We start from the raw sequence: 27,463 nt of genomic DNA, 5'->3' as shown, positions 1-27,463 counted from the left end.
TCCGTCGGCTTGGTTACTGATAAAAAATACATTAAAATTTTGGAAAGTGGAAATAAAGTAACCATATAAGTACTCAGTTCACCTGAGGGAAGAAGGACATGGTCACATGACTCTGTTCAACTACGTCATAGTCTCCGTTTATATAGGTGCAAAACGTTTTTGTATAAATTTTTGATTTTTTTTTACTTTAATTACCACTTAATATAAAAAAAATATAAAAAAAAATTTTTAACATTTTTGTAAACATCTTCAAATTATAAAAGATTGATCAACCCCTCTGTTTCCCTAAACTGAGCGTCCAACAAGTCGGTGACGTCATACACGATCTGTTAGATCATACTCGGTGAATACAGGGGTGGTATTATTATGTAAAAACAGGTCATTATCAGTATCTGATGAAATATTTTGAGAAACGGGGAACACAAAAATTATTTCTGCATGGATGATGACGGAAATCTTATGTAGGTATATCTTGTTTCGCTTATTTAGCTTACGTATGACATCATAGATGGTTTTTCCCGTACTCGAGTAATGTGAACCATGACGGGTTTTTGTCATGCTTATGTCTTCTTCCACGATGTCCTGTGCAATATTAAGGTCAGCTTCACTATTAGAAATTTTTACAGTTAAACACTAATTTGAGGGACTTGCATTTCAATGGTAAATTCAAAAATATTGAATGACAGAATTTTTTGTAAATTACGTTTTCTTTTTGTTTAAGTTGTCTTAAAAAGTACGTAATTTTCCCTATGAAGATGCTGTGTGATAGAAGAAACTTGCTTTTACGAATTTTAAACCCTATTCATACTCTGATATATTTTAAAAGATACATATCCACTTACATATTTTTATATATGCTTAAAAACCCATTATGGACAGAGTAATGAGCCCAGAAATATTGAGAATTAAAACTCCACTTAGATACTGTAGGGCATAATATTTGTTCATCAATATCTCTATAATAAGGTAAGAAACCTAATGTTATAACTGCTTTAAGATATGTGGGACATACTTAATTAGAAATATACAAAATATGAAAAAAAAAATTGAATGACAAGTATTTTTTTCAGCTCAAGGTCCTTCTTCTCCTTAATTAAACTCAAGAAAAAAACCTTAAAACTATAAAAATATTTAATTTATCATTGCTGTTTAATTAATAATTCTTATATGATTTTTTGTGATCTTGAAATTTGAAATATGCAATGGACCTGCAATGACTAGATTATGTTTTGAAAAATTGGTCAAATGGTTTTATGACATGGAATTCTTTTTTAAAATTATTATAAGGATCATTGTTAAATTTTCTTACCTAGTATAAAATCAAATCAAAACCAAGCAACGAAATACGAAGGTTGTCCGATAAAATCGTGGACAAGTAGTCTAGAGTGAAAAATAATCAATACTGCTTTCTAAAATTTTCCCTACTCTTTAGTACATTTTTCATCAATATACATTGCAAATTTTAAAGAGTTTCATGCACAAATAAACAAAATATGGGATTTTATATTAAATGTGGTATCGGCTTACAGCGCACGGATGATAACGTCAAAATGCATGAAGCAACGTCACGTTTCATCTTTGCTTATGAAAGTTGGACAAGCCCCTCTTTAATTCCAGGAATTTTACTTTCTCACACACTCGAGTTCCCCTTTATTCCTCCAAAAACAGTCGAGGGACCAATCTCGCAAACAAATGGGATCTTATGAAAACTTGTATAAGTAAGTTACGGAAGGTACTCTCACTTTCACTGTACTAAATATGTATTCTTTTTTCGACAGTCTGTATTGATAGCGTCTTTCGTCATTGCCAATACCTTATTGTTTGTATGTTTTGATCTACCAGGGGACTCAGTCAAAAAGCTTCCGTTTAAAACAAAATGCCCATTCCACTTGTATTATAATATAGTGATATTTTTATATTTTATTATATTCGGTTATCAAGTCTCTTAAGGCGTCATTTCTAACTGAGACAACCCCAGTTTTTTGGTCGTGCGCCATACCCTGTGCACATTCAAGTAAAATAAAATCCTTATTTTTGAATATATTTCATTAAAAATATTATTATATTATATCACGATTTTACGGGTCAACCCTCCTTTCTAATGATTCTCTAAATGTCATTTATTGTGAATAAATGGAACAAGTTTGAAAAGGCAAATTTAATGGGATGATTAAATTGCCAAAATGATAAGCATAGAATTAACATACAAAAGACTGCTGTTACCAAACCTTAGCTTTCAAACTTTACTTACTGTCACAGCTGATCATGAGCAACATGTACATGTATGACATCGAACATATTCCTCTTTTAGTTTTTTGATGTATATTTCCATTAAATTAAATGATTCTGATGATTAATTATTTGTGATTTTATTATTTTTCTTGATTCGATTTATCCAGTAAATTGTCAATCGTAATACAGCCTTTACTCTTCCAAAAGTGAATTTCAATTTCCTCTAGGACATGCAGCAAAAGCAGTTTGTGTAAAGCCTGCATCTGCAACCACAATCAATATTGAAGAGGGCTGGAAAGTTGGCAGAATAGTGTACCAGTATTTAGGATTTGATAGTGACAGGGATACTGTAATCTACTATCAATATGGAGGTGCCAGACCTCCTTTCAAGCTGTCGGGAAGAAATCTTCTATTGACAGCTAATCTTGACTTCGAATACACAAGAGAATATTACGTAAACAATGTTTGGTATGTTTCTAGCTAAATCAGTTCTGTGTTTTATTAGTTTATGAACAAATACTCCCTTGTTCAGTAAGCTTTACGATTTTGGTGTATAATTGATCCAGGGTTCGCGATCCGTCCACTAGTAAAGCTCTTGGTGATCCGTGCCCACTTTTGAGAGTCATTGTACTTCCTGTAAATGAATATGACCCGGTCTTCACTCCTTCGACACTGTCTGTTACAATTTTAGAAGGTTCAACTCAAGGTAAGGTTTTTTGATGAAAAAGTATAAATAATGTACTGTTATCACATCAATTTCAATTCAAAAAGGGTTCAAAGACTTTGTACAAAGTGATTTGAAATAAATTTTGTTATTTGTGTAAATAATTTTGGTAATAAATCGAGACAATCCAGGAAATTGTTATCTTTTCTAATTATAAAGAATTAAGATACTGGTAACACAGACTACATTTAGATCTTCTGGTGGCTGAGTTTGTCTGCACTGACCAGGACAGAGAGCCAGCAGGGAATTCAGACGGTTGCTCCACTATATCTATCTTGTCTGGAGATGATTATTTAAAAAAGTTTAGGACAGGTTCTAACACAGTTAATGCGACAATTTTGACGAGTAACATTGTCATCGATTACGACAGCGGCGACACTAGGTACATCCTTGTAGTCATAGGTATTGATAGCTCAACTCGAGATACCCGAAGAACGGGAACCCTGACGGTTACAGTCAACATTATACCTGTTAATGAGTTCAATCCTACCATTGAGGATCAACCACTGAGAACAAGTGTAAGGGATTCAACTATTTATTTCAAATATTGTTTAGATTTCTTATGTGTGAGAACTCTTCTGATTGCATACAGGTAATTATTTTATGGTATTCAAAATTAAGTGCAAACTAGCAAACCCTATATAGATATATGTATATATTGGGAAGTATTCAATGGATTAGAGCACAAAAAAAAAAGGTTCAACAGAGTGTGACGTCGTCTTTCTTAACTTTTATTTGAATATTGTTTTGAATATTTTCGACTCTTTATTTAAAAAGACTAAGTATTTTCAAAAACTGTATATTTGAGTAAAGGGAATTCACTTTTAAGTAAAGTTAAACTTGTTTTATCCAGACAGCAATGGTTCTATAGAAAAAGGCTGGATTAGACAAAATTCAGAATTAAATGTTTGAAATCATTCGAAGTGGAAATAACTATCAATTAATCGAAATAAGTAGGGGTAATTTCAAGCATCGGCGAGAAATGATACAAATGCAAGGGTATTTGCTCATACAGGTAAAATAAAGATGTTGTCCAAAAGATGAATAAAAAACACTCAGAAAAAGGGTAAGGAAATCCTTTTCACGTCCCTATATCGGATTATGTTTTAAACAAAAGATGAGATTTGTGCACTTTTATCACACAATATTTCAACACAGCAATTTGAAAGAATGGCTTTTAAGATATTGCTAAATATTTTCAAGCATTTTTATAAATAAACGGTTTCCTATGTAGATTCCAGAGGAGACACGTCTTGGTACAGAGATCTTAGATGTGAATGCAACAGACGGTGACAGGGGAACTCATGGCGAACTTATGTACCAAATAATAGGTAAATTATTTATTACACATTATTTAAGTATTACCAATATATTTTTTTTTCATTCATGAAATGAAATCTCTCTAAATTTCTGGTTATACACATCCTTACAATTAATATTAGAACTGCCATTTTAACGGATATTTATTACGTCAAAAATATATTGTGATGTCAGCAACACAAATCTAGTCCCGTTGGATTACTTTGCAAGCCGATATGGCTCCTTAAATGCCCGGATATTTTCTGTAAGGTCTATTGAAAAACATTATACACCTATTTACTGGCTATGAGGACAATAGCAAGTTTATCGTTCCCCAAGACAGCAACTATTTCCCGAGGCGCAGCCGAGGGAAATAGTTGCTGTCGAGGGGAACGATAAACTTGCTATTGTCCGAATAGTCAGTAAATAAGTATTTTATTATACCGAAGCAGTCTTTACTTGTGTTACGTCACAATCTTTATAAAACCAGAAGAGTTCCGAGATGAAAAGCGAGGGAAACAGAATGCTGCCGGTGAATAGTTTAATGACTATTTCACCATGGGCAAATAGCACAAAAACTATTCCACGGTAGGGGTTGTTTGGAAAAAATAGCATGTTTATTCGTAATATTTTTATATAAAAAAAATTCACAGAGGTATAATAAATCAAACTATGTCATAAGGGCATATATGTGTATGATTATGTGTGTCTATTCCAAATGTGACATGTTTCACAAACAGCTGGAAACACCGACAACACGTTTCTGATAAGCAAGACCACTGGGAAGATATATTTGAGAAAATCTGTAGACTTCGAATCTGCAATCAAAGCCTACTCTTTCACTATAGAAGTTAGCGATGGCGGCGGTTTATCTTCCACAGCTGTTGTTGACGTCACAATTGCTGATGTCAATGACAACAAAACCAGAGTGCACGCCCAAGGAATCCAACATAACCATACGCGAGGATCAAGCCATTGGGACAACGGTAAATACTTAGAGGCAGCTAAGACACAGTAATAATGAGAATAGATGAGAATAGATTTCAGTTTTATCCAGTCATTAAAAGTTCAAGTATCTTGACTTTAAGGATAAGCCCCTTATCGGTAACACTAAGAAAGATAATATTGTGTTCATCATTGACTGCAACTCTGCCATAAAAAATTATACTGAACTAATCTATCCATATATATATATATATATATATATATATATATATATATATATATATATATATATATATATATATATATATATATATATGGCAATTTCAGGGTACCTAACTTGCAGCAAACCGTAGTAAATCTAATTCTTTTGTATGAAATCGGTACCTTTCCGTACAACTGTTTATGACCGCATGAAATTCAACCTACTCAATGACTATGTTCTCTTTCTACAATATATATATATACATACATACATACATACATATATATATATATATATATATATATATATATATATATATATATATATATATATATATATATATATATATATATATATATATATATATATATATATATATATATAAACATTTTCAAGCGAATTAAGGTAATATCTAAAGATGAGTTTCTTTCCCCATTTTTTTTTTCTTTTTTTATTAAGGTTCTTTCAATAAGCTGCACGGACAGGGATGCAGGGACAACATTGACCTATCAGATCCTATCTGGTGACCAGAGAAATTTCCAAATTTCTTCTGACGGTGACCTTAAAGTTTCACAAGGTCTATGTATACATTAATATTAAAAACTAGAAGAAAATCTATAATCTATAAAAGAACTTAGAAGGGATTGCTTATGCGACCTTTCTTAATCTTACATGTACTTTTCAATGAAGTAGATCTCGTAGAGTTCAAATCAAATCATATCATTAGTGATAAAAATAATACATTTTACTTAAATTATAAGTAGAAAATAATTTTATTTTAATTTAAAAGAAAATCATTGTGTTCATGATAAATATTTTTAAATCTTTAAATGTTTTTTTTTTCAATTTGAATTGTTTAATGAACAAAGTTTTATTTTAAAAGAAAAAGAAAGAATGAATCAAAATTAACGTCATTCTATTAATTTGACCATCACTCTCGATTTGTTTTCATCTTGTAGATTTCTGTCTTTTAATGTATTTTTGATTCTTCATGTAGATCTTGGATATGATGTCGGCATTTCAATGTATTATATGACAATCGAGACTTTTGATGGCACACATTGCACAAAAGTATGGGTCTTAGTCCAGCTTACATCAATAAATGATTATGTCCCTAATTTTACAAACCGAACTGTCACTGTTAATGAACAGACTATAATTTGTGATGAGTTATTAGCTTACACAGCAGAAGATACAGATGCCCCTCCACATGATGTGACCTCATATCAAATATTGAATGGTAGGTAAAATAGATTTTTAGAATATGAAGAGGATATTTATTTCACGAGCGGAACAGAATTTTTTGATATTTTCACGAGTGCGAAGCATGAGTGAAAATATAAAAAAAAAATCCTGTCTCGTTCGTGAAATAAATTCCATATTCAACTACAAAACATTGAATTTCTGTTTATTACATTTTCGTTGATTTCCCCTCTTCCTCTGTCTTTTTGTAACACAGTGTCATTAGGCTGTGACGTCATAGTTGGGCAGTTGAGAAGTCATAGCTAAGCGATTGCAAGATTGAAAAAAAAAGCTGTAAACATGGATTTTTACCAACATATTCGGAGAAACTTTGGCAGTATTAGTCTCTGTCAGCCCGGTTTATTTATTCTCTCTATCTTATAACAGGCCAGGGAGTATTTTTTACAGCATTCTTGTTGAAGGGAAGAAAATGAAGAGTATTGCAACAATTCCAATATTCTATCACACTATGAGAATACCACTCTGATATCCTCTCACACTGTGAGAGAATATCACTTTTATTCAATAAATAGTTTACAGTATTTCACTGTTAAAAATGTAATAACATGTAAAACAGAATTTTGTAGCCTTATATATGTAGATTGAAAGTAGAAAAAATGGAATAAAGCGAAATTTTCTGATCGTAGTGCAAAATGGAAATATTGGAACCTTTTTCATTGAGAAAGTGTCAGGAAAAATATTCTTGACACAGTCATTGGATTTCGAGAGAGTTCCACAATATGAAATTGTCGTAATGGCCACGGACGGCGGTGGGCAAACAGTAAGTCAATGCATCGATCTGAAATTGCAAATTAAACTTATTTCAACACAATATAAAAGCATAACACATTTTTTTCTAAATGACATAGTTGTCTCTGAAAAGTAAAATTGTTAATCACTCTGAAAGACAATCAAGACTCCTGAACATTACAAGTAAGCTTGGAAAAATTCCTGTTACATCAAAACATTTGATGATAGATAACGAAATGGACGGGTACAATTCGACATGGACGTCGGAAAAATCATTGGATTAAAATTCTACCTCGAAATTCATTTTCAATCCATCTGAGTTTTTTTCATACGCAAAGTGTTAATATTAATGTATGAATCAGAAGACAGATAATTTCAATTCCCAAATAAATGTAGTTTGAAATTAAACATAATTTTCTATCCAATACTTTTAGAGCACTTAAAAGCTATAGAAGATATAAATATATTCATTCCGGGACGGCCATTTGATTCTAAAGTGGAAAGGGGGGGGGGGTCTGGTAAATCTTGTCGAGTCAGGTTATATATGTTCATGCCTTCACATAGCAGAATAAATTTATTTCTAGGATGACAAGATATATTTATTTATATTTATGTATTTTCGTGTTACTTTTAAAAAAGTTTGACAATCAAACACCGGGGGGGAGGGGGGGGGGGGGGGACTCCAAACTCAAAAACTTTCCTATTTATTTCCAAGAACCCCCCCCCCCCCAAACAGCAATCAAATGATCGTCCGCATTTTATTTCTTTAAAAACTGAAAATTCCGAATTATATGATTTTTCAAAGCATTCCGAAATTGAAATTATTCGTCTTCTAGCTGAGTTGGATTGAAAATGAATTTCATTCCAGTTTTCCCAGACCCGCCGATTTCACTGTCTATCATTAAATATTTTGATGCTAACAGAGGGAAATGACATAAGCTTTATATTTCCAGTCTTCCCAGCTAATGCCACGTGGACTTATAGTGTACAGTAAAAGTCTAATTATGGAATGTTGTGTATTCCAAAAAAATGTCTTTTACAATGTTTTGTCCTTTATTTGTTTAAAATGTTTTGTCCCTTTTATTTGTTTCAAATGTTTTGTGATCCGAAAGGTATTCTTATTCGGCCTTTTTCTTTGGAACCATTTGTGTCCGATTCAGAAATTTCTACTTTACAAATATTTTAAGGCATATGTAGTTCTTTTCGGTACTTTAAAAATTTGATTGATATTATTGTGGACTAATAACCCGTAACCAAGAGTAATTTCTGATTAATGGTACATGTTCATTTGTAAAGAAAACCTCCTTTTTTACTTAAGAGATCAAACTTACATTCCAATAAATGTACATGTATATAAAGCTTAAGGCTCATCACGTCACTCATAGGCATATACAGCGGTGATAATTGTCCAAAAGAAATCTAGATTATGAATGAAATGCAAACAATTTACAGTAAAAAATATATCTCTTATAAGAGGTTCAAAGAATCTTTAGCTTAATTTTAACTTGTTTGCGACTTACCATATAAATAAACCCATACAAAGTTACATCTTTACTCAAGGGTACAGGAACAGTTACAGTCCATGTTAATAACGAAAATGACAATGCTCCAACTTGTACAACATCAGCAGAGAGCCTCATGGTGTCGGAAAACTCTGGTAACTTATTTATTCCCACATTTTAGGCATGGCATTGAATGTTTAACTCTTCATGTACTTTGACTCAAGTATTAAACTACCTTATCCTGAGTTTCTTTTTTTTAAATCAAACTATTTATTTCTAATCGAGGAAATTTGAACAGTCAATGACTCAAACAAATTTTAAGGAGAGCAAGAGAATGATCACTGAAGAGACATAATTTGTCGAAAAGCGCACCTGGTGCATCAAAACTGGTACCGTTTAAGATTTACATTAAGATTGTTTGTATCTCACAGTTCCAGGTGACGTGATTGTGGCAGATTTTGGATGTTCAGATGAAGATAATGATCTTTTGATTTACACCTTGATCCAAGACCCAGCAGACAATGGGTTTGAAATTGTATCAAATCAGCTCACAGTAAAAGGCATTTAAACCTTGAACTTATAAGGGTTCAAGATTTATGTCGCAGATATTTTTTTAGTATTTGGATTACTTTGACTAAGATCTCAAGTAGACACATTGATGCCAAGGCAACTTGAGAATGCAATAAAGAAAAGCTTTGTTCATGCAAAGGACAAGGTATGGTAACGGCCGAATTTGGCCCCTTTTTTGATGTAAAAACAGAACACAGTTAAAATTACGATAGTTTGTAGCTAAGAACTTAAAATGATGCTCGTTTTAAAACCAGCAATAATTTTGATTCAAAGCTTACACAGAGGCCACACGAGGAAGCAGAAGTAGAACATTTTCCCGAATTTTCTCAATTCTGGTGGAATTTTGTCAAATTCGAGATACTTTTCACTTCGAGAAACATAGAGCACAAGCTTGCCTATCTGAGAATTTTATACACAAGATGCATCTGATACTAGTGTAAGAGATATTTAAGAAATTAACAACGTTATTCGGTGAACATGGCGTTATGAATAGCAATTGCTCTGCTGGCATATTCCATGATGCGCGATAGCAGATGCCAGCAGAGCTATTGCTATTCATAATGCCATGTTCACTGAATAGTCGTTTTTTATTACTTATATTTGCATTTTGTGATGTTGTCAAGAATATCAGAGGAAATCCTGGCTTACATAAGGGTACGGCTGCTTGTCTCCAGTAAAGAATAAAAAACGAGTAGACCTGATTAATCAACCCTTTCTCAATAAATTAATAATATATATGGTATTTGCTTCTCAACCACAGTTATCTGGATACACACCGCGTCGTCTTCAAATTCTCGTAATTCTTTTGTTTTGATGCAGTTGTGACGTCATCGAAACCCTCTGATGAAAATTAACAATTTAACAGTATAATGAAAATAGAGAATGCTTTTACATTGATTTTAACTTAAGAAATTCAATGTTTTTACTATGTTTTCTAAGTTCTTAGAATTCATTTTTTGAGCTGAAATCGTTCTTGAAATAGATGTATTACAGTAATTTCATTTCATTTGAACGTGAAACACCCTAGCGTGAAGAGCTATCGTTCTTTCCAAAAATATGCGTAAATATGAACAGAAAAAATAAAGTTATAGCAGTTCTTTTCAATTTGTGAAATTTATTATACAATTAAATACCTTGACTGAAATTTATTTTTTAAAGATATAAATCAGCAATTTTCATCATTTTGAATTTCTCCTATAGTCCTTTGAACGCAACTGCTGAGTGCAGGTTCATAGTGGGAGGAAGCAGAGAGAATGCAAATATGTAAATTTGGTAGATAGGCAAGCTTGTGCTCTATGTTCCCTGAAGCAAAATGTGCTGTAAAATCGATGAAAATTTGCATTAAAATGAGAAAATTTGGAAGTTGACATATTTTGTGACCTTCCTGTGACCTCCGTGTATCCCATAATTTAGAACCAACACTCATTTTGTGGCAGGGGTGACAACAGGTTTTTATTGATAAACTGTTGCATCATTCTAAAACACCCCCAAAACCAGGGGCCAAAAAGGGGTCTTAGCCTATCTTGTCATTTATCCCGTTTAACAAAATTGCACACAAACGTGAGTAGATTAAGGTTTCTTGTAAAACATTACAGTTCATCCTATGCAGGCACGTTTCTGAACTTTTAAGATATGGCGTCATAATGGAATAATACGTTCACGTCTTATTTCATATCACATGTAAAGTGTTATAAAGTTATTATAAAATTCACGTGTCTTAACTGTAATTTTAAGCCTTAGAGTGTGTAATTACATGTATGATTGAATAATAAAACGTCACATTTTAAATTCCTCTGGATTGAAAAATGTGTAGGTAAGTTAAAATTATCATGAAATATTTCGTACACCAATAATACTTTGGCTCGTCCCAAGCACTTTCGGGTACAATAGGATACACTAAGTTCATTTCCGTAGCATAACAGTTAATTAATTAACCAAAATAATTCCTCCCAGTAAAGGAGGGTTTATAGAAAAACAAATATTATCGTTGTTTGTCTAGATTTTGGGTAGAAAAAAAGTTATATATTTAGAGCATGGAGCATTGATGAGGAAATAAACATACATTTTTCCTTTTTACTTCAGGTACCCTTGACTATGAAACAACAACGTTCTACAGCATAATAGTAACCGTATCGGATGGATCGTTATTCACACAGATGAAACTGGCAATAAACATTTTAAATGAAAATGAAGCCGCTCCCCAATTTTTTAACAAAGGTCTCCTCTCTCTCTCTCTCTCTCTCTCTCTCTCTCTCTCTCTCTCTGATACGCAATCAATTGTAGGGATCGAGCTCGAGGTATGCCGACGAATATAATCTGATTATGATACTATATTGATTTCTGTTTCCTAGTGATGTCCGGCACAGTTAGTGAAGATGATGTTGTCGGAAAGTCCATTTCTACAGTTTTTGCAGTGGATCCTGATAACGATGATGTAGTCTATTCATTTGTTGGTATATATCCAAACTTTATGATTGATCCGAAAAAAGGGAAGATTACACTTAGAAGTTCTGTAGACAGAGAGAGACAACCTACTATTGCTCTGTACGTTCTGGCTTCCGATGGCGAATTGAGTTCCACGGCAACCGTATTAGTGACAGTTCTGGACGTGAACGAGCCGCCAAAATTCGGCAGTACTAATTATCAGTACGTAACTGTTTAAAAAAATGAAGATGTTACATAAATTGCAACATATATATATTACTTATTTTTATTTATCTGTGGATAAACATTGATTTCTTTCGTTTTATTTTCTTTTAGCTTTTCCATAGTAGAAAATACTTCGAGTGGCGGTACTGTAGGAACAGTCTCAGCTGCAGATGCTGATGTAGGAGCGACAAATGGGCAAGTCAGATACAAAATTCTTTCTGGAAATGATGAATCCTACTTCCAAGTAGAAAGCACTAGTGTAGTTGTTACTATTGCCTCTCCAACAGATTATGAAAAATTTAAAACAGCGTTGTTGGTGATTGAAGCATCGGACTTTGGATCACCATCCTTATCCGGTATATGTACAGTCATTATTCAAATTCTGGACAGAAATGACAATACACCAGTGTTTTTAAGCTCTACTTTACAAGAAAAAGTATCTGAAGATACTCCTTTGGGACAGTGGATTACTCAAGTGTTTGCTTTTGACAAAGACTCTTCTGAAAATGGAAACAACAAAGTCAGTTACCAGTCTGCCTCCGTTGTGCCTTTCCAGGTGGATTCAATGTCAGGAGTGGTGACTCTTATGGGAAATTTAGACAGGGAAACAATCTTAAGGTAATTTGGGTATCTTAAACAGGTTTTCAAGGTATTCACCCCTTCAACCCTTCAAAGTTCAATTAAAAATAGCACAATAAACTTGCTTTTTATAGGTTCCAAATGGTTATCCTTGCCACTGATGATGGGGCACCTCGTAGGACGGGGACATTGACGCTAGAAATTGTTGTTACTGATGTCAACGACAACGCTCCTGCAATAACAGGAAGCTACCTTACTACGGTGTCAGAGAATGTACCAGAAAACTTCGTTATTTTTAATATCAATGGTTCTGATGTCGATGGAGATTCAATTGGAAAACTTAAATATGAACTTGCTTCTTCCGAAATGAACCCAAACTTTAAGATAGAACCGAATACAGGTGTATTACAAGTTGCTTCTCCATTGGACCGAGAATCAGTTGATAGATATGATGTAATTATAAAGGTTTCTGACAACGGATTCCCTACTAGGTCGACATCTGTTACTGCTACCATTAATATCGGAGACGTGAATGATAATACTCCTACTTTCTCAAAGACATTTTACGAATTTCTTGTGCAAGAGCACGCTGTTTTTAACACTTTCCTCAGAACAATCACAGCCACTGATGATGACATTGGATCAAACTCCGAGTTGACATATCAAATAGCAACGTATTGGAAGGGGTCGATAGGAAAGTTTAGAATAAATGAAATTACCGGGGACATTTACACCACAGGAGTGTTAGATCGTGAAATTGAAGATGAATATCGTATACTCTTTAGAGTCGCAGATGATGGAACACCTTCTCTGTCTTCGGATGTCACGGTCAAAATTCAAATTTCAGATATCAACGACAATGCACCAGTATTTCAGCGTCCAGAATATTCTACAGCCATTTTCGAAAATCTAGCTACCGGAAGTAAAGTTCTCCAGACGGGAGCGTTGGACAAAGACATGGGAGACAACGCTGCCATCAGATACGAGCTTGACATTTCAACACAAGATGGCTTAAGAGCTGATTACTATTTTGGTGTGTATGGAGAAACAGGTGGTATATATTTGAAAAAAAGAGTGGACAGGGAAACATATGAAAAATTCATTCTGACTGTTGTAGCAAGAGACAGCGGTAAACCTTCTTTGTCGACTAAGGTAAATATTAGCATACAAATCGAAGACGTGAACGACAATGAACCAACATTTTCTCCTTTGTTCTATAATACAGAGGCATCCGATATCAATCTCTGTGATGCAATCATCACTCACATCACAGCTTCAGATTCTGACTTGGGACGCAACGCTGCACTGAATTTTGGACTTGATCCAAAAGACACATCATCACCTTTTTCTGTCTCTCAGCTTGGTAAGTGTCCTCAAAGGTTTCTTTGCATATTATATCGATGTAAATAAAATTAAAAAAAAACTAAAACTGATTCAGTATGAAGGGATCAAAATTATATTTTTGATATTAGGCAAATAGTATTTTAGTGTGTCCGAATTTTCAGGAGTAGTAAACAGAAAGGCAGATTTGGTCCAGTCAAAATATATTATCCACGTTATGGCACACGACAATGGAGATCCAGTTCTGATGTCATCAGAACAAGCCACTATTCGGGTTGACAGGTTTGATCCAGACGATGTCGTGGTCACGTTCTATTTCGATTTGGCTTTTTCATCATTTCTTCAAAAAGAAACGAATTTCCTTCTTCAATTAGAGGAATCTCTGCGTTTCAAATATCCCACGGCATACGTCAGAAGATGGTGTATAGAGGAAAAAGCATCGTAGGTTCAGCTCAAAATTATCTTCATACTTTTGGTGTTTTTGATATTGAATGATATCAGTGTAAGGTTTCTCAATTTCTTAAATCACAGTCCCTTATAACAAAAGTATGTCATGCAATTCCTGATTGTCAACAGAGAATCATAATATCCCATTTTCTAGGAATCAAAGATTTCCCTCACACTAATTTAAAAAATCTTATCTTATTTTTATACTGTATCTTTTATATTGATTCAAATATTTGTATGGCTAGTTTTTCAACAAAGGGTAGATACTGATCTCCTTTTTAAAGTAGACTTTTTTACTATGGCATTTTCTAGTTGTAAAACTAACTAAACCTAGGAACTACTGTGTATATGTTGAATGTCATCGTGTTTCAAATACATGTACTAGTTTAAGCATCGATATATATACAATATCCTTGGTCAGGGTAACATAATTAAACAGTGTGCAAAATGTAAGTTATTTTTGGAGGTGCACAATTGTGTATTGCTACTTTTATGAATTCGGCAATGATTAACCACTTATTTGTTCAAGACATTTCTATGCTTATTCTTCAAGAAAGAATTTGAAATACATTGAAGCCTTGTCATATGTGTTATACTTTTAAATCTTTTTATTCAGATTTCTCATGGTTCATGTGTATGCTGTAAAGACGGAGATAACAAATGATATAAACAATTTGTATAAGGATAAAGTATTTCTAACAAACGGCGAGTTTCTTAACGTACTTCAGCTTGATTCTGATGACAGACCAACACTAGACGTGAACGGTATAGTATTTTTCTTTTAGGTTTTTATATTGTAAATTTTTATGTAGGTGATATCTCTCGTGTTAATTTTTTTTAAAGTTATGGATCGCATTATACTTTCAGGCAAAACTTGGAATGAATTTTCAATTCAGAAAGTAGTCCCTTTTGGAAATAGAATTGTATATCCTGGACCAGTTATCTCCCGTATGGCAGAGAAGGACGATGATATTGCCGTTCCTCTCGGAGTGTCAATATCTCTTCTGGCTGTTGTCATTATTGCCTTCGCCATATTAATTTATTTTGCTTGGAGAAGGAGATGGTGTAGAAAGAAAAAGTAAGATCAACATCCATCCAAAGCTTAATCATTAAGTAGTTATTCTAACCCGTTAATCAATGTCGAGGGAGCTTAAATATATATCATTTGGACATAGATAGAATATACTTATAAAGCATCAAAATTATCTTTCCCAATTCGTTTAGTTTTTCTTCTTCGTTACGGATAGTTTTGGACTGTTTTTTACATATAGCAATCCTTTCTACAAGCATTTGCGATTTTTACATGTTATTTCTATGTGATGAAAAATCCTATTTGAATATGTATTTTGATGTGCTTACGGAAAACGAAAAACAAAATCACAATATGTCAGATCTCATTTTAATAGAGAGATTGATGAACCAAAGAAGGCCAGAGTTGTTGTAACAGAGACAAAGAGAAAGGAAACGGATATACCACTATTTGAAAAGAGAGAACAGTCCATGGTATCAAATTCAGCTGTATCGATGGTATTTCCAACTCAGTTAAAATCCAGTGAAGGACAAAAGAACGATCCTATTTTAGACTGCGAGCAACAAACAAACAAACAAGATTTAGAAAGCAGTGAGGAAACTTAAATTATTTCATTTATTTGGTTTAAAAATATGCGCAAAACAACATTTGTTTAATAAACACTGACAAACATTTCTGAGTTTTCTTGTTCCTAGAATTTTAATTCAATTTTAGGTTCTTCGTCACCGGGTGTAACTACCAAAGTAATTCAGGGGCCATATATAAAATTTCCGATTTCGGAGCGCCCTGTTTTCCAGACGACCAATCTCACGAGATTCTCTCCTGCTCTTTCAAGAAGCAAAAATCAGAGTGCAACTGTAAGTCCAGTTCCAATCTTACACTCAGCAAACAGAACTCAGGACAATGTGCCAACTCGGCGCGGAATTGATATCGGTAAGTTAAATGTTTTATCTTGGAGAAATATCTAAAGGAAGCAAAATATTTTATTCTCGTATTACATTGTTGATGACAATACTTAATACTACTGTGCACCCGGGTATCAAGACCATCATGTGTTTTTGAGCTCATTTCATGTAAAAAGACAAAACTTGTGCATTTTATTGTTGTCTTAAAAAAACTCACTTTGACAGGATGTACCGACTTTGAACAATGCAGAACATGTTCTAAACTAAAACAAAATGTCTTCTTCAATGCATAGAGATTTTTTGTTTGAATTTAAATTAATAAATGTCATGGTTAACGAAATTATACTAACTGAAAGATATTCTAGCATTCTTCAACTAGTGAGTTTGTACATCTATGAAAACTTTTAGCCCCCTCATGGGAATGCGTGATTAGACATTTAATGTTATCAAAGGAAAAGTTTTCTAAATCTTACAAACAATATCTGCCAGTACAAGTATTTCAGCATCTACTTTCACAATTGCAAAACTTCAAAGCGTTTCAAATCGAGATGGCAAATGCACCCCTTTTTAATCTAGGTAGAGAGGTACGTGGCTAATGGCTATAGCTTATTCGTAATTTGATCATTTAGCAGAAAATCCTGATTTCATTGATGAACCAATTCATGAGTGATACCACCTATAGCAACATAAATATTCCCTCTATGATTCTGCAACTTATCTTGACATTTGAAATCGATTTTAAGACCCAAAGGATAGCGTTCACTCCGAGGACAATCAAAATGTACCAAATTCCTGTTCCTGTATCCATTAAGATCTGTAAAGATCATACATCTTTACGTATTTCGATCCTACATTGAAATTTTCAGCAACTTCGAAACGTGATAATCCAGTTTGCTTAAAGACATTTTTATTCATTCATTAATTATCGCTTTGAAAAACAGGAGGACTAAAACCATGCTACACCAGCTCTGCTCGATATATAGAGGGGAAAAAAAGAATCGTCAAATTGTCTTTTTTTCGTTAGGAAATTCGCGTCAAAGACTCATGTAAAAATGCAGTGTCAAACAGATATAGAAACATCCTTTTTGCCAGATACCAATACAATATATTTACAAAATAAAAGTTTGTTTTTTGTAAAGGAGGTTATATATATATATATATATATATATATATATATATATATATATATATGTATATATATATATATATATATATATATATATATATATATATATATATATATATATATGTTAGGGATGTCAATTTTGTCAATAATTCATATTCGAATATTCAATGAAAGTATTCGAATATATTCGAATATTCGGTAAATTAAATAAAATCTGTTTTATTTTAAATTTGCATCATCCTACTCTCATGAAAGGTTTAGCGTAGGTATACTTATGTTGGAAGTAAAATTGTATGAAGACTTTTGTAGGTGTACAATAAGAAATCCCATTTGATATTGCCAATGTTTGAAATAAATAATTGATTTAAATTTAGAAAAGTATAATTTTAACAAATGAAACATGTGTGTTTATAGTAGCTTCAACTGAGGAACCAGCACTGTTCTAATCAAAATTTATTAATCACAGTACTTCTACTTATGAAATCTGAAAAACACCGAATATTCGAATCTTAAATTCATATTCGAATATCAACTCATCGAATGAATATTCGAATGTTTTAATATTCGTTGCCATCCCTAATATATATATATATATATATATATATATATATATATATATATATATATATATATATATATATATATATATATATATATATATATATATATATATATTGTTCATTCAACATTACAGTAACAGGATGGATGTATGAAGAAAATCCAAAAACTAAAGTAAGAAACTGGATACGTACACCGAGTGGAGATAATAAATCAGCTTTCCTTGGAGATTGATACCATTGCTCGAAGCTGTGAAATAATCATGAAGGACTTTTAAGTACATAGTTACTAATAATGTTGACTGAATATTGTAGAACTATGTATTGCAACTGTAACGATCTGATATCTGTCAGGAATAAATTAAAACTAGTTTTCAGCTTTTTGCTTTAAGCTTGTTGGTTCAGTTTATACCGTTCAGGTTTGAAAAAAAAAATCATTTTATGGGTTTAAAACTTTAGTACATAATTTACCTTGTAAATCAGTCTCAAATGTAAATATAGGTAATAAGATATCATTTTTAAACTTTTATCGGGATTTAGATACGGGTAGGCCTGTGGGATTTGATCACATGGCCACCCGTATTTACATTCCAATAAAAGTTTAGAAATGATACCTTATTTGTACAAGACCCTCTGATAAAGATCTTTCAAATAATTTATATATTTGTTGAAATCGAGTACGCATGTGCTAGTAAAAGTTTTCCCTGTGATATGTCCCGTTTTTTAAGATTTGAAAGTCAATTCAAGTAATTTTCTGTACTCATATTGGGGAAAAACTGAAAGATAAGATTTTGTCATAGAGTTATAAAGTTTAAGGGAAAAAAGTTTTAAGGACTGACAAAAAGAATCTAGGAATAAGCATTTTCTTGAAGTCCAGAATAAAAATCCTGATATTTTGAATTTCCATACTTGCATGGATATACTTTAACGAGATGAAATTTTAGGCTTTGATTAGGCCAAATGAAAATATGTGTGTTTCTGGTAACACCCCCCCCCCAAAAAAAAATAATAAAAAAAAAATAGGAAAGGAAAGTAGTGATAACTCTTTTAAACATACACAAATATGAGTAAATATACACAATCAAAACGAGTGTATTCTTTAAATCATCTGGATAGACAGTTTTACAGTCTCCGAGACAAGCATTATTGACTCTCTGTAAGAAAGGTGCACCAGTGAATTAAAGTGCAATTCAAAATCCCAATTTGTAATGAAAAGTAGTAAGGTCGGTGGGTTAAATTAGGGTCTGTTGGGTTACCGGATACACACAATATTTTTTAGCCTTATTGACTTTTTACTCATTGAAATGAACTGTGTAAACTAACAAGTAAATTGTTTAACAAACGAGATGACTTCAACTGTTTCATCGTCAACTTTCCTTCTTCATGTCGTAATATTCCGCTATCACCTGCATATTGTGTTACGATACTTAAGAAAATGCCCTGAGCACGTTCTCAATTTTTCATCAGAGACAGGTTACTGACAGATAAGTTGATGTAACAAGGATATCAACAATCTCGTTTAAAGTCAGCATTTCGTAAATTCTGTGGTTTAATTTTTCTATACAGTTAGAGTAATCTACCCTTAATGGGGTTCTCAATCATTTCAAATTTTTTTCTATGGCGCAAGACTTACGCGAAGTGTTAATGTTTGCGGTCAGTTCGTGATTAAATTCGAGAAGAAACCAATAGATAAATAAATTGAAAACCACACAGCTTTTTCTGAATCACTAGTTTAATACACAAAAGGAATTTTAAAATAATTTGTTAAAGTGAAAAATAAATTTAATGATAATAAGAAACATCAGTGGAAATTGAATAAACATGGCGTAAAGCAAAAATTAAAACGTTTCTAATATACATGGTTTGCTTCTCCATTTTAGTACTCTGTGCACCCACGAATAGCACTTTAAATATTTTTCGGTGCAAAATGCTAACAAAGGACATTAGAAAGGGAAAATATGTACTTTTATTTTCTCTAATGTGCATTGTGGTGATTTAAGTACATGTACGTATTGAATCCATAAACATCAGAGGAATACCGAAATGCTACTTTAAAATGCTGTATCACTTTCACATAAGCTTTCAAATAGTATTACATGTAATCTTTGCGAAAGGTTTAAAACATCAACTCACACAATTAAAAGACATGCAACAGTATCTATGTGTTCCGCTGCAAAACATTACAATGCTTTTCATTTTGGTACTGCTTCTCGGATATATTGTGGGTTGTGGTGAGTTTATTATTTCTTTAATATTCAATTCCACACAATAATTTTAGTGAACTATCAATGTTTACAAGCTCTTTTTTGCAGAATTTCTTCTTCTTTTTTTCTTTTTGTACGATCTTCAAAAAATTATTCCTCGACAGATGTTTAGACAGATAGAAAGGCTTCATTGAAAGTGAAAGGTCATTTACATGTATCACACTTTATTGAAATCTATTAACAACCAGGAATAATGAAAATGTGAGCTCTTTTTTTAAATCCTCTATTAAAAATACGCATTATTTGGTTCATTTATCCCGAACTTTATAATATAAATTCCGTCGGCTTGGTTACTGATAAATAATACATTAAAATTTTAGAAAGTGGAAATATAAGTACTCAGTTCACCTGAGGGAAGAAGGACACATGGTCACATGACTCTGTTCAACTACGTCATAATCTCCGTTTATGTAAGGAAAAACGTTTTTTGACAAATTTTTTTTTACCTTAATTACCACTTAATATAAAAAAATATATAAAAAAAAGTTTTAACATTTTTGTAAACATCTTCAAATTATAAAAGATTGATCCACTCCTCTGTTTCCCTAAACTGAGCATCCAACAAGTCGGCGACGTTATACACGATCTGTTAGTACAGCAAGATCATACTCGGTGAATACAGGCCTAGGGTGGTATTATTATGTAAAAACAGGTCATAATCAGTATATGATGAAATATTTTGAGAAACGGGGAACACAAAAATTATTTTTGCATGGATGATGACGGAAATCTTATATAGGTATATCTTATTTCGCTTATTTAGCTTACGTATGACATCATAGATGGTTTTTCTCGTACTCGAGTAATGTGAACATGACGGGTTTTTGTCATGCTTATGTCTTCTTCAACGATGTCCTGTGCAATATTAAGGTCAGCTTCACTATTCGAAATTTTTACAGTTAAACACTAATATGAGGGACTTGCATTTCAATGGTAAATTCAAAAATATTGAATGATAGAATTTTTGCAAATTACGTTTTCTTTTTGTTTAAGTTGTCTAGATTATGTTTTGAAAAATTGGTCAAATGGTTTTATGACATGGAATTCTTTTTTAAAATTATTATAAGGATCATTGTTAAATTTTCTTACCTAGTCAGAATAAATAAAATATTTCAACCAAGCAACGAAATACGAGGGTTGTCCGATAAAATCGTGGACAAGTAGTCTAGAGTGAAAAATAATCAATACTGCTTTCTAAAATATTCCCTACTCTTTAGTACATTTTTCATCAATATACATAGCAAATTTCTCAGAGTTTCATGCTCAAATAAACAAAATATGGGATTTTATATTAAATGTGGCATCGGCTTACAGCGCACGGATGATAACGTCAAAATGCATGAAGCAACGTCACGTTTCATCTTTGCTTATGAAAGGTGGACAAGCCCCTCTTTAATTCCAGGAATTTTACTGTCTCACACACTCGAGTTCCCCTTTATTCCTCCATAAACAGTCGAGGGACCAATCTCGCAAACAAATAAGACCTTATGAAAACTTGTATAAGTAAGTTACGGAAGGTACTCTCACTTTCACTGTACTAAATAGGTATTCTTTTTTCGACAGTCTGTATTGATAGCGTCTTTCGTCATTGCCAATACCTGATTGTTTGTATGTTTTGATCTACCAGGGGACTCAGTCAAAAAGCTTCCGTTTAAAACAAAATGCCCATTCCACTTGTATTATAATATAGTGATATTTTTATATTTTATTATATTCGGTTATCAGATCCATTATGACGTCATAATTAATTTAATGTTACTTTTTCTCGTACTTTACGGCTTTAATTCAAGACTGTCTCATGTAATGAAGTTACACAACGGTGATAATGTGAATGGCATGCAACTATTTTGAAGGAATGCAAAAATCCTAAGAAATATAAATAGCACAATATCTTGAAGAAATGTGTTTGAGTCAAAGATCTATTAAAAATTGTGTGTAAATTTTGTAATGTCTATCATGAAATGAAGTGCATTCCTTTTCATAATTATTAATTATTCATAATGGTTGGTGTATAATAATAATGTTTCCCTAAAATATCTTTTTGAATTAAAAAAAAATACATTTTTTTATCATTATTCACATTGTAAATTTGAACGTAATCCCAAAACAGTGGTTTAATAATTAAATCCTGTGTAAGTGCAAAAAGATCAACAACAGAAGTATTGATAAATAGAGTGTCTCTCATTAGTTTGCAGAGAAAAGTATATATTTTAATCACATTTTATAATTATTTGGGTATGTTCTTCGTCATATTATAGATTGAAAACATTCTGACAAAGACAATGTCTGAAGAAGTATTTTTGTGATTTTCTATATTCTCTTTATGACCAGTACCCCTAAAAATGGCTGAAAATATGTAGTCGCATTGTAAAATTATCATTCCAAGTTGTACAGGCTGCACATTTAACAACAAGGAAACATACCATATATTTTTAACTGATTGATAAGCGAGTGCTTATTTATCATTTTAAAAAGTTTGAAAATCTTGTGACAAAGACTTTTCCGACATAGGTTCTACCTTAAGTTAATCTGTCACATTGTGAACACATGTGTTGGATTTCAACTGGTTGCTAGACATAAAACTAACTGGTATTCATTACACGACCTACAGACTGGCAAATCCAACGGAAAAATAAGAAGTAACAAATCAGTTTGTACTAGCTCATTGACAAAATTAACTCTCCTAATGATTTTTGTGAAGTGCAAGATAATAAAGGTATTTTAAAGTAAAAAAATCTTCTGTTCCAAAGAACATTCTTTAAGTCAACAAGCCAAGAGAGCATTCTCATCTGACACCAAGTAGATAATAAATCTACATGTATTATTATTTCACTTATTAAGTGAAAAAAAAGCAAAGATTTATCTCTCTCTGTGTACCTATAAAACTGGTAGTATCCACAAATTGTCAATTTTGAACACATTGACTGAAGACCTTGAGATAAATACTCCTAACTGGAAGTCCACTTGATACCTGTTTAAAGTGAATTTATATTTATGTATAATATTTCTTTTCTTACACACTTCCATTCTTGGTTATACAGGTTTGTTATTGTGTTAATTTTTATATTGTTTGCTACTAGCTGCTTGCAAAACTACTCCAAATGCTTTTTCATTGAGCAAACAATGAAAGAATTGTACAAATGAGGCAAACTTTCTAAAAAATTCACTTAAAGTTACCAATGGAATGTACATAAACGGTTTGTTCTTGGATATGCTATTTATGTATGGATTGTGTGTTTTCTAGAAAACATACTAGTTGAATAAAAATCATATCCAACAACACACCCATGGGAGATTCTTTTTATCATATGTTTTACATAAACTATCACTTTTCATACTGTTTTCATATGTGTTTTTAAATGTGAATCCATTTCATTTGAAGTCATCACTTTTATGCAAAAACTATTGCAACATCACAACTGTTGATATAAAAACAATATCATATGAGCTATAACCACTGCACAAAGGAGTAAACAAGTGATAAATATGCAATATAAAATATCTGTATAAGTGAAGATGTCATACATACCATCTGTACTGTTCTTTCTCAGACAGCCAGATATCATTAAAATACAGCAATTCATACTGAAAAATAGAAAAATCTACAGTGTATTTCATCCAGAATGCTACAGAAAACTGATCATTTGATTATCTTTCAAAATTAAAGTAAATACAGTGAAGTGTGATTGGTTGTTAACATACATTGTACTACAAATTGTAAATACAATATATCTCTACTTATTTTTATTACATACCAATCCCTGGTTAATGAAGTACTCTGCTATTTATACCACACATAGAGGCATCATATACTTCATCAAGGGCTACAAAATAATACAGTGGGAAAAATTTCTAGTATTTATTTTCAAATATTTACATTTCCAAATATTTTTTCTTAATATTCTTTGCAAATTAGAATGCTGTTCATTTCTCATGAACTACCATGGATGAGCATGAATATCTCAATTGTTACGTCATAATGCCGTACTTGACGTCAAAACTATAGTGCAAACTGTTTTGCTTTAAAAATGACAGTTGAATGGTGAAATTTGTGGTAACTCATCAGAAAAATAATGTAAATATAAGAAATGAATTTAATTTTTGAAGATTCATGAGGTACATGAACTACAACGCTTCACGCCGGCATATTTATCATGAAGCGCTAACGCGCTTCATGAAATATGCCGGCGTGAAGCGTCGTAGTTCATGTCCTCATGAATCTTCAAAAATTAAATTCATTTCTTAAATGAAAACTTTAAAATTAATTCTTTTCAAGAAGTGTTCTATATGTACTTGACATTATTATTGTTAATGTTATTATTTGGAGGTACTATTCCTTTATTATTATGCTTACTGTCAGTTTGTTTCTATATAATCAATACCAAACTATTTTTGCAAAGTGTTCTAAGGATTTATATAGTGTAAGCATACTATGCCCTGACTACTATTTTTTTTGAAATACCACATCTTTCTACTGCTTCATCAATTAAATATTCTGATAAATTATCCAATAAACCTGGCATACTTTACAAAAAGTCTATAATCATATTAACTTCACTCTGTTCAATCTAGATCTCAGAAGTTTTTTTTTTTTTTTAATTTGTTTTTTACATGTACATTTATATGTTAAAGATGAAACCTGCATAAGTAAAGCATTTGAATACAAGCAAATATCCTTCTTTTTGTTGCTAAGTTTTAAATCTCTCTTGTCAATCTCTTTATTTGATTTAATGATCAATCAAAGTATATCTGCTTGGACTATCTACATGATTGTATACCACATATCAGGTAATATTGGTTTGCTGCAAACATTGGTTTATTAGGTGGATCAAAAAAATTGCCAAAACAATGAAGTGCCAATATTTCCATAATGTTTACACAGAGTTCTTATACAGAGTATCAAAAACAAAAGTCCGCCAAAATATAAAAAGCCAATATTTTAACTTCTTTTTGATATTGAAATCACCAAACGCAGTAAAACTCGCTTATTGCAAAGTGCCAGGGACGGACGAATTTGCTTCGTTTTAAGAGTTATTCATTATATCTGTTAAGTTTACAATGTCATGGGAAATGAAAATCACTTCGCTATAAGCGTCAATTCACTATAAGCGTGTTCGCTATAAGCATGTTGTACTGTATTCCGATACAAAAATTACCAATATACGGTATACTGATTTAAAATTAAATAGAGGAAAACGCTTAAAAACTTCCAATAGGGTGCAATTACAATGGTCCTTGTTAAATTAAGAATTACATGTAATGCCATCAAGACCTACATGTGTATATCCATTTACTTACTTTAAGAAGTTGCAATTTATCTCTAATTGCAAGTCTTCTTTTTATCTTATCTGGAAAAAAATTTTTTAGTAACTAAATGAGTAAGTTTGTTCGTAAGTTTTTTTCTGCATTAATTCTGATTATTTTAAATTTAAAGATGTACACATTTTTCTTTTATTTGATCACTGAATTGATTTGCAAATTAATTTATAGGTTCAATATCTGTAAAACAGCTTATACAATACCAGCAATTTTTATAGCACTAAAATATCACTGATAAAGGTGATTCATAAATCATGGCACCCTCCAATAATGTAGGCACTTTTTTAAAACAGTCCAGTAATGGGGATGTTATCAAGTTTTCAAAAAATTTATTAAAATACATGTACATGTATCTTACTCATACACAAAATTTTTATTGAAACTTTCATCACTGGAGTTCTGTAAAAATACACGTATGTTACTCATACGCAAATATTCTTATTGAATCTTTCATCACTGGAGCTTACCATCTGCATCATCAGATTCCTTTAACAGGCTACTGGTGTCTTCACTGTATTTTACTATGTATTCCTTCTGATAGAATTTTTTTGGTTTCTTTATCACAAAAAAGAAGCTGAAATGAAAGTTGTTCAAAAATATAAAATGATAACATTTTGAAAAAAAGTCTAAATACGACTGAACATTTTGAGAAGCTTCATTTTGGAATACATTGTACATGTTGCTCAATTTACCTTATAAACATAAGAACAGGTATGACAGTCATTACAAGTAACGTTGTCCGAGGTGTTTTATACATGTATAAAACTTATTTATATTATTACTCGTTGATAGAAGATCTTTGGAATTGTATTTTTTCTTTACCAAATATACTCATCCATATTCCAGTGGAGAATGACACTATCAAGAAGCTGGCTAGGGAAAACAGTACACATGCCAAAACACGAACTCTAAAAAAAAAAAGTTCAGCATCAATCACTGCTCACTTTACAATAACACACTATTTCATTGAAAAATACAAATTTAAATTTATGTGATAGCATGTCAGCAAGTACAGATTCAACAGGGGTTGGTTGGGGGGGGGGGTATTAAATGTTTATTTCCTACTTACTTATAACTAATATGAAGAATAAAGAATGGTGCAGTCAGTTTAATTACTAGAGTTGGAATGATGTCTGCCAATAAAATTGCCTGTAACATAAATTGACAATAATAAACAGTTAGTGTTAAATAAACGAAGTGCTTTTCTTGCCTAATATTTACTCTCTGTGTTTTGTTATGACAATTAGTAAACCAAAACACAAATATATCAAAATTTATAACCACTTGATAGTATTTTAACTATTGTAAACAAGAATTTCATCATAAGGCAAATTAAACAATGTAAAATTTATCCATATCTGTTCAACATCACATGTATATATATATATATATATATATATATATATATATATATATATATATATATATATATATATATATATATATATATATATATATATATATATTAGGGATGTCAAAATATTTATTTTCCTTAGTCGAATATTCGATTGCATTATTCGAACGATAGTCGAATATATTCGAATCTTTTTCGGAAAATAAAATTTTATTTCAAACCTCTTTGGTACATGACTTATTTTTAAATTTTTTAAATTTTTTAAATTTTTTTTTTCTCAAAAACCGTTTTTTTTTTAAATTTATTAAAAGTAACAACAAAATTAATGTTACACACCGATGTTCACATGCACCTAAAATGTGGATAGCGTGTTTATATTAACTAAATCTTGTCCATAAATCGGTCTGTAAAGACGTTTTTAGTAAG

The 27,463-nt window shown here is 31.8% G+C and overlaps 1 protein-coding gene and 1 long non-coding RNA gene across 2 annotated transcripts; one reads left to right on the top strand and one right to left on the bottom strand.

The window, feature by feature from the left end:
* The first annotated feature begins 5,112 nt into the window (after positions 1 to 5,112).
* On the top strand, positions 5,113 to 18,440 carry LOC133188034 (protocadherin Fat 1-like). The gene is made up of 13 exons (XM_061323426.1): positions 5,113 to 5,241; positions 8,955 to 9,051; positions 9,328 to 9,456; positions 11,549 to 11,683; positions 11,818 to 12,112; positions 12,227 to 12,733; positions 12,829 to 14,057; positions 14,200 to 14,476; positions 15,099 to 15,247; positions 15,350 to 15,560; positions 15,889 to 16,103; positions 16,227 to 16,445; positions 18,238 to 18,440. Exons 1-13 carry the CDS (start codon positions 5,113 to 5,115, stop codon positions 18,333 to 18,335), a joined length of 3,690 nt encoding a protein of 1,229 aa, XP_061179410.1. The 3' UTR covers positions 18,336 to 18,440.
* A 5,719-nt stretch (positions 18,441 to 24,159) lies between these two features.
* LOC133187452 (uncharacterized) lies at positions 24,160 to 26,416 on the bottom strand. The gene is made up of 3 exons (XR_009721190.1): positions 26,376 to 26,416; positions 26,151 to 26,257; positions 24,160 to 24,188 (listed from the first exon to the last, which is right to left on the bottom strand). It is a non-coding gene; the product is annotated as an uncharacterized LOC133187452 (long non-coding RNA).
* Between the last annotated feature and the right edge of the window lie 1,047 nt (positions 26,417 to 27,463).

This window comes from Saccostrea echinata, unplaced genomic scaffold (assembly GCF_033153115.1).
Source record: "Saccostrea echinata isolate AGI-Se365-2 ecotype Australia unplaced genomic scaffold, CSIRO_AGI_Sech_v1 ptg000015l, whole genome shotgun sequence".
NCBI classification, from domain to species: domain Eukaryota; kingdom Metazoa; phylum Mollusca; class Bivalvia; order Ostreida; family Ostreidae; genus Saccostrea; species Saccostrea echinata.
The sequence above is the reverse complement of the archived record's forward strand: the minus strand, read 5'-3'. Positions and strand labels throughout refer to the sequence as shown.

Excerpts from the sequence above, each read along its gene's own strand:
- LOC133188034 (XM_061323426.1), top strand. The coding sequence starts at position 5,113 with ATGGCGGCGGTTTATCTTCCACAGCTGTTGTTGACGTCACAATTGCTG. Across the intron at positions 12,734-12,828 it reads GACAGGGAAACAATCTTAAG|GTTCCAAATGGTTATCCTTG; the intron begins GTAATTTGGGTA and ends TGCTTTTTATAG. Across the intron at positions 16,104-16,226 it reads CAAACAAGATTTAGAAAGCA|GTTCTTCGTCACCGGGTGTA; the intron begins GTGAGGAAACTT and ends ATTCAATTTTAG.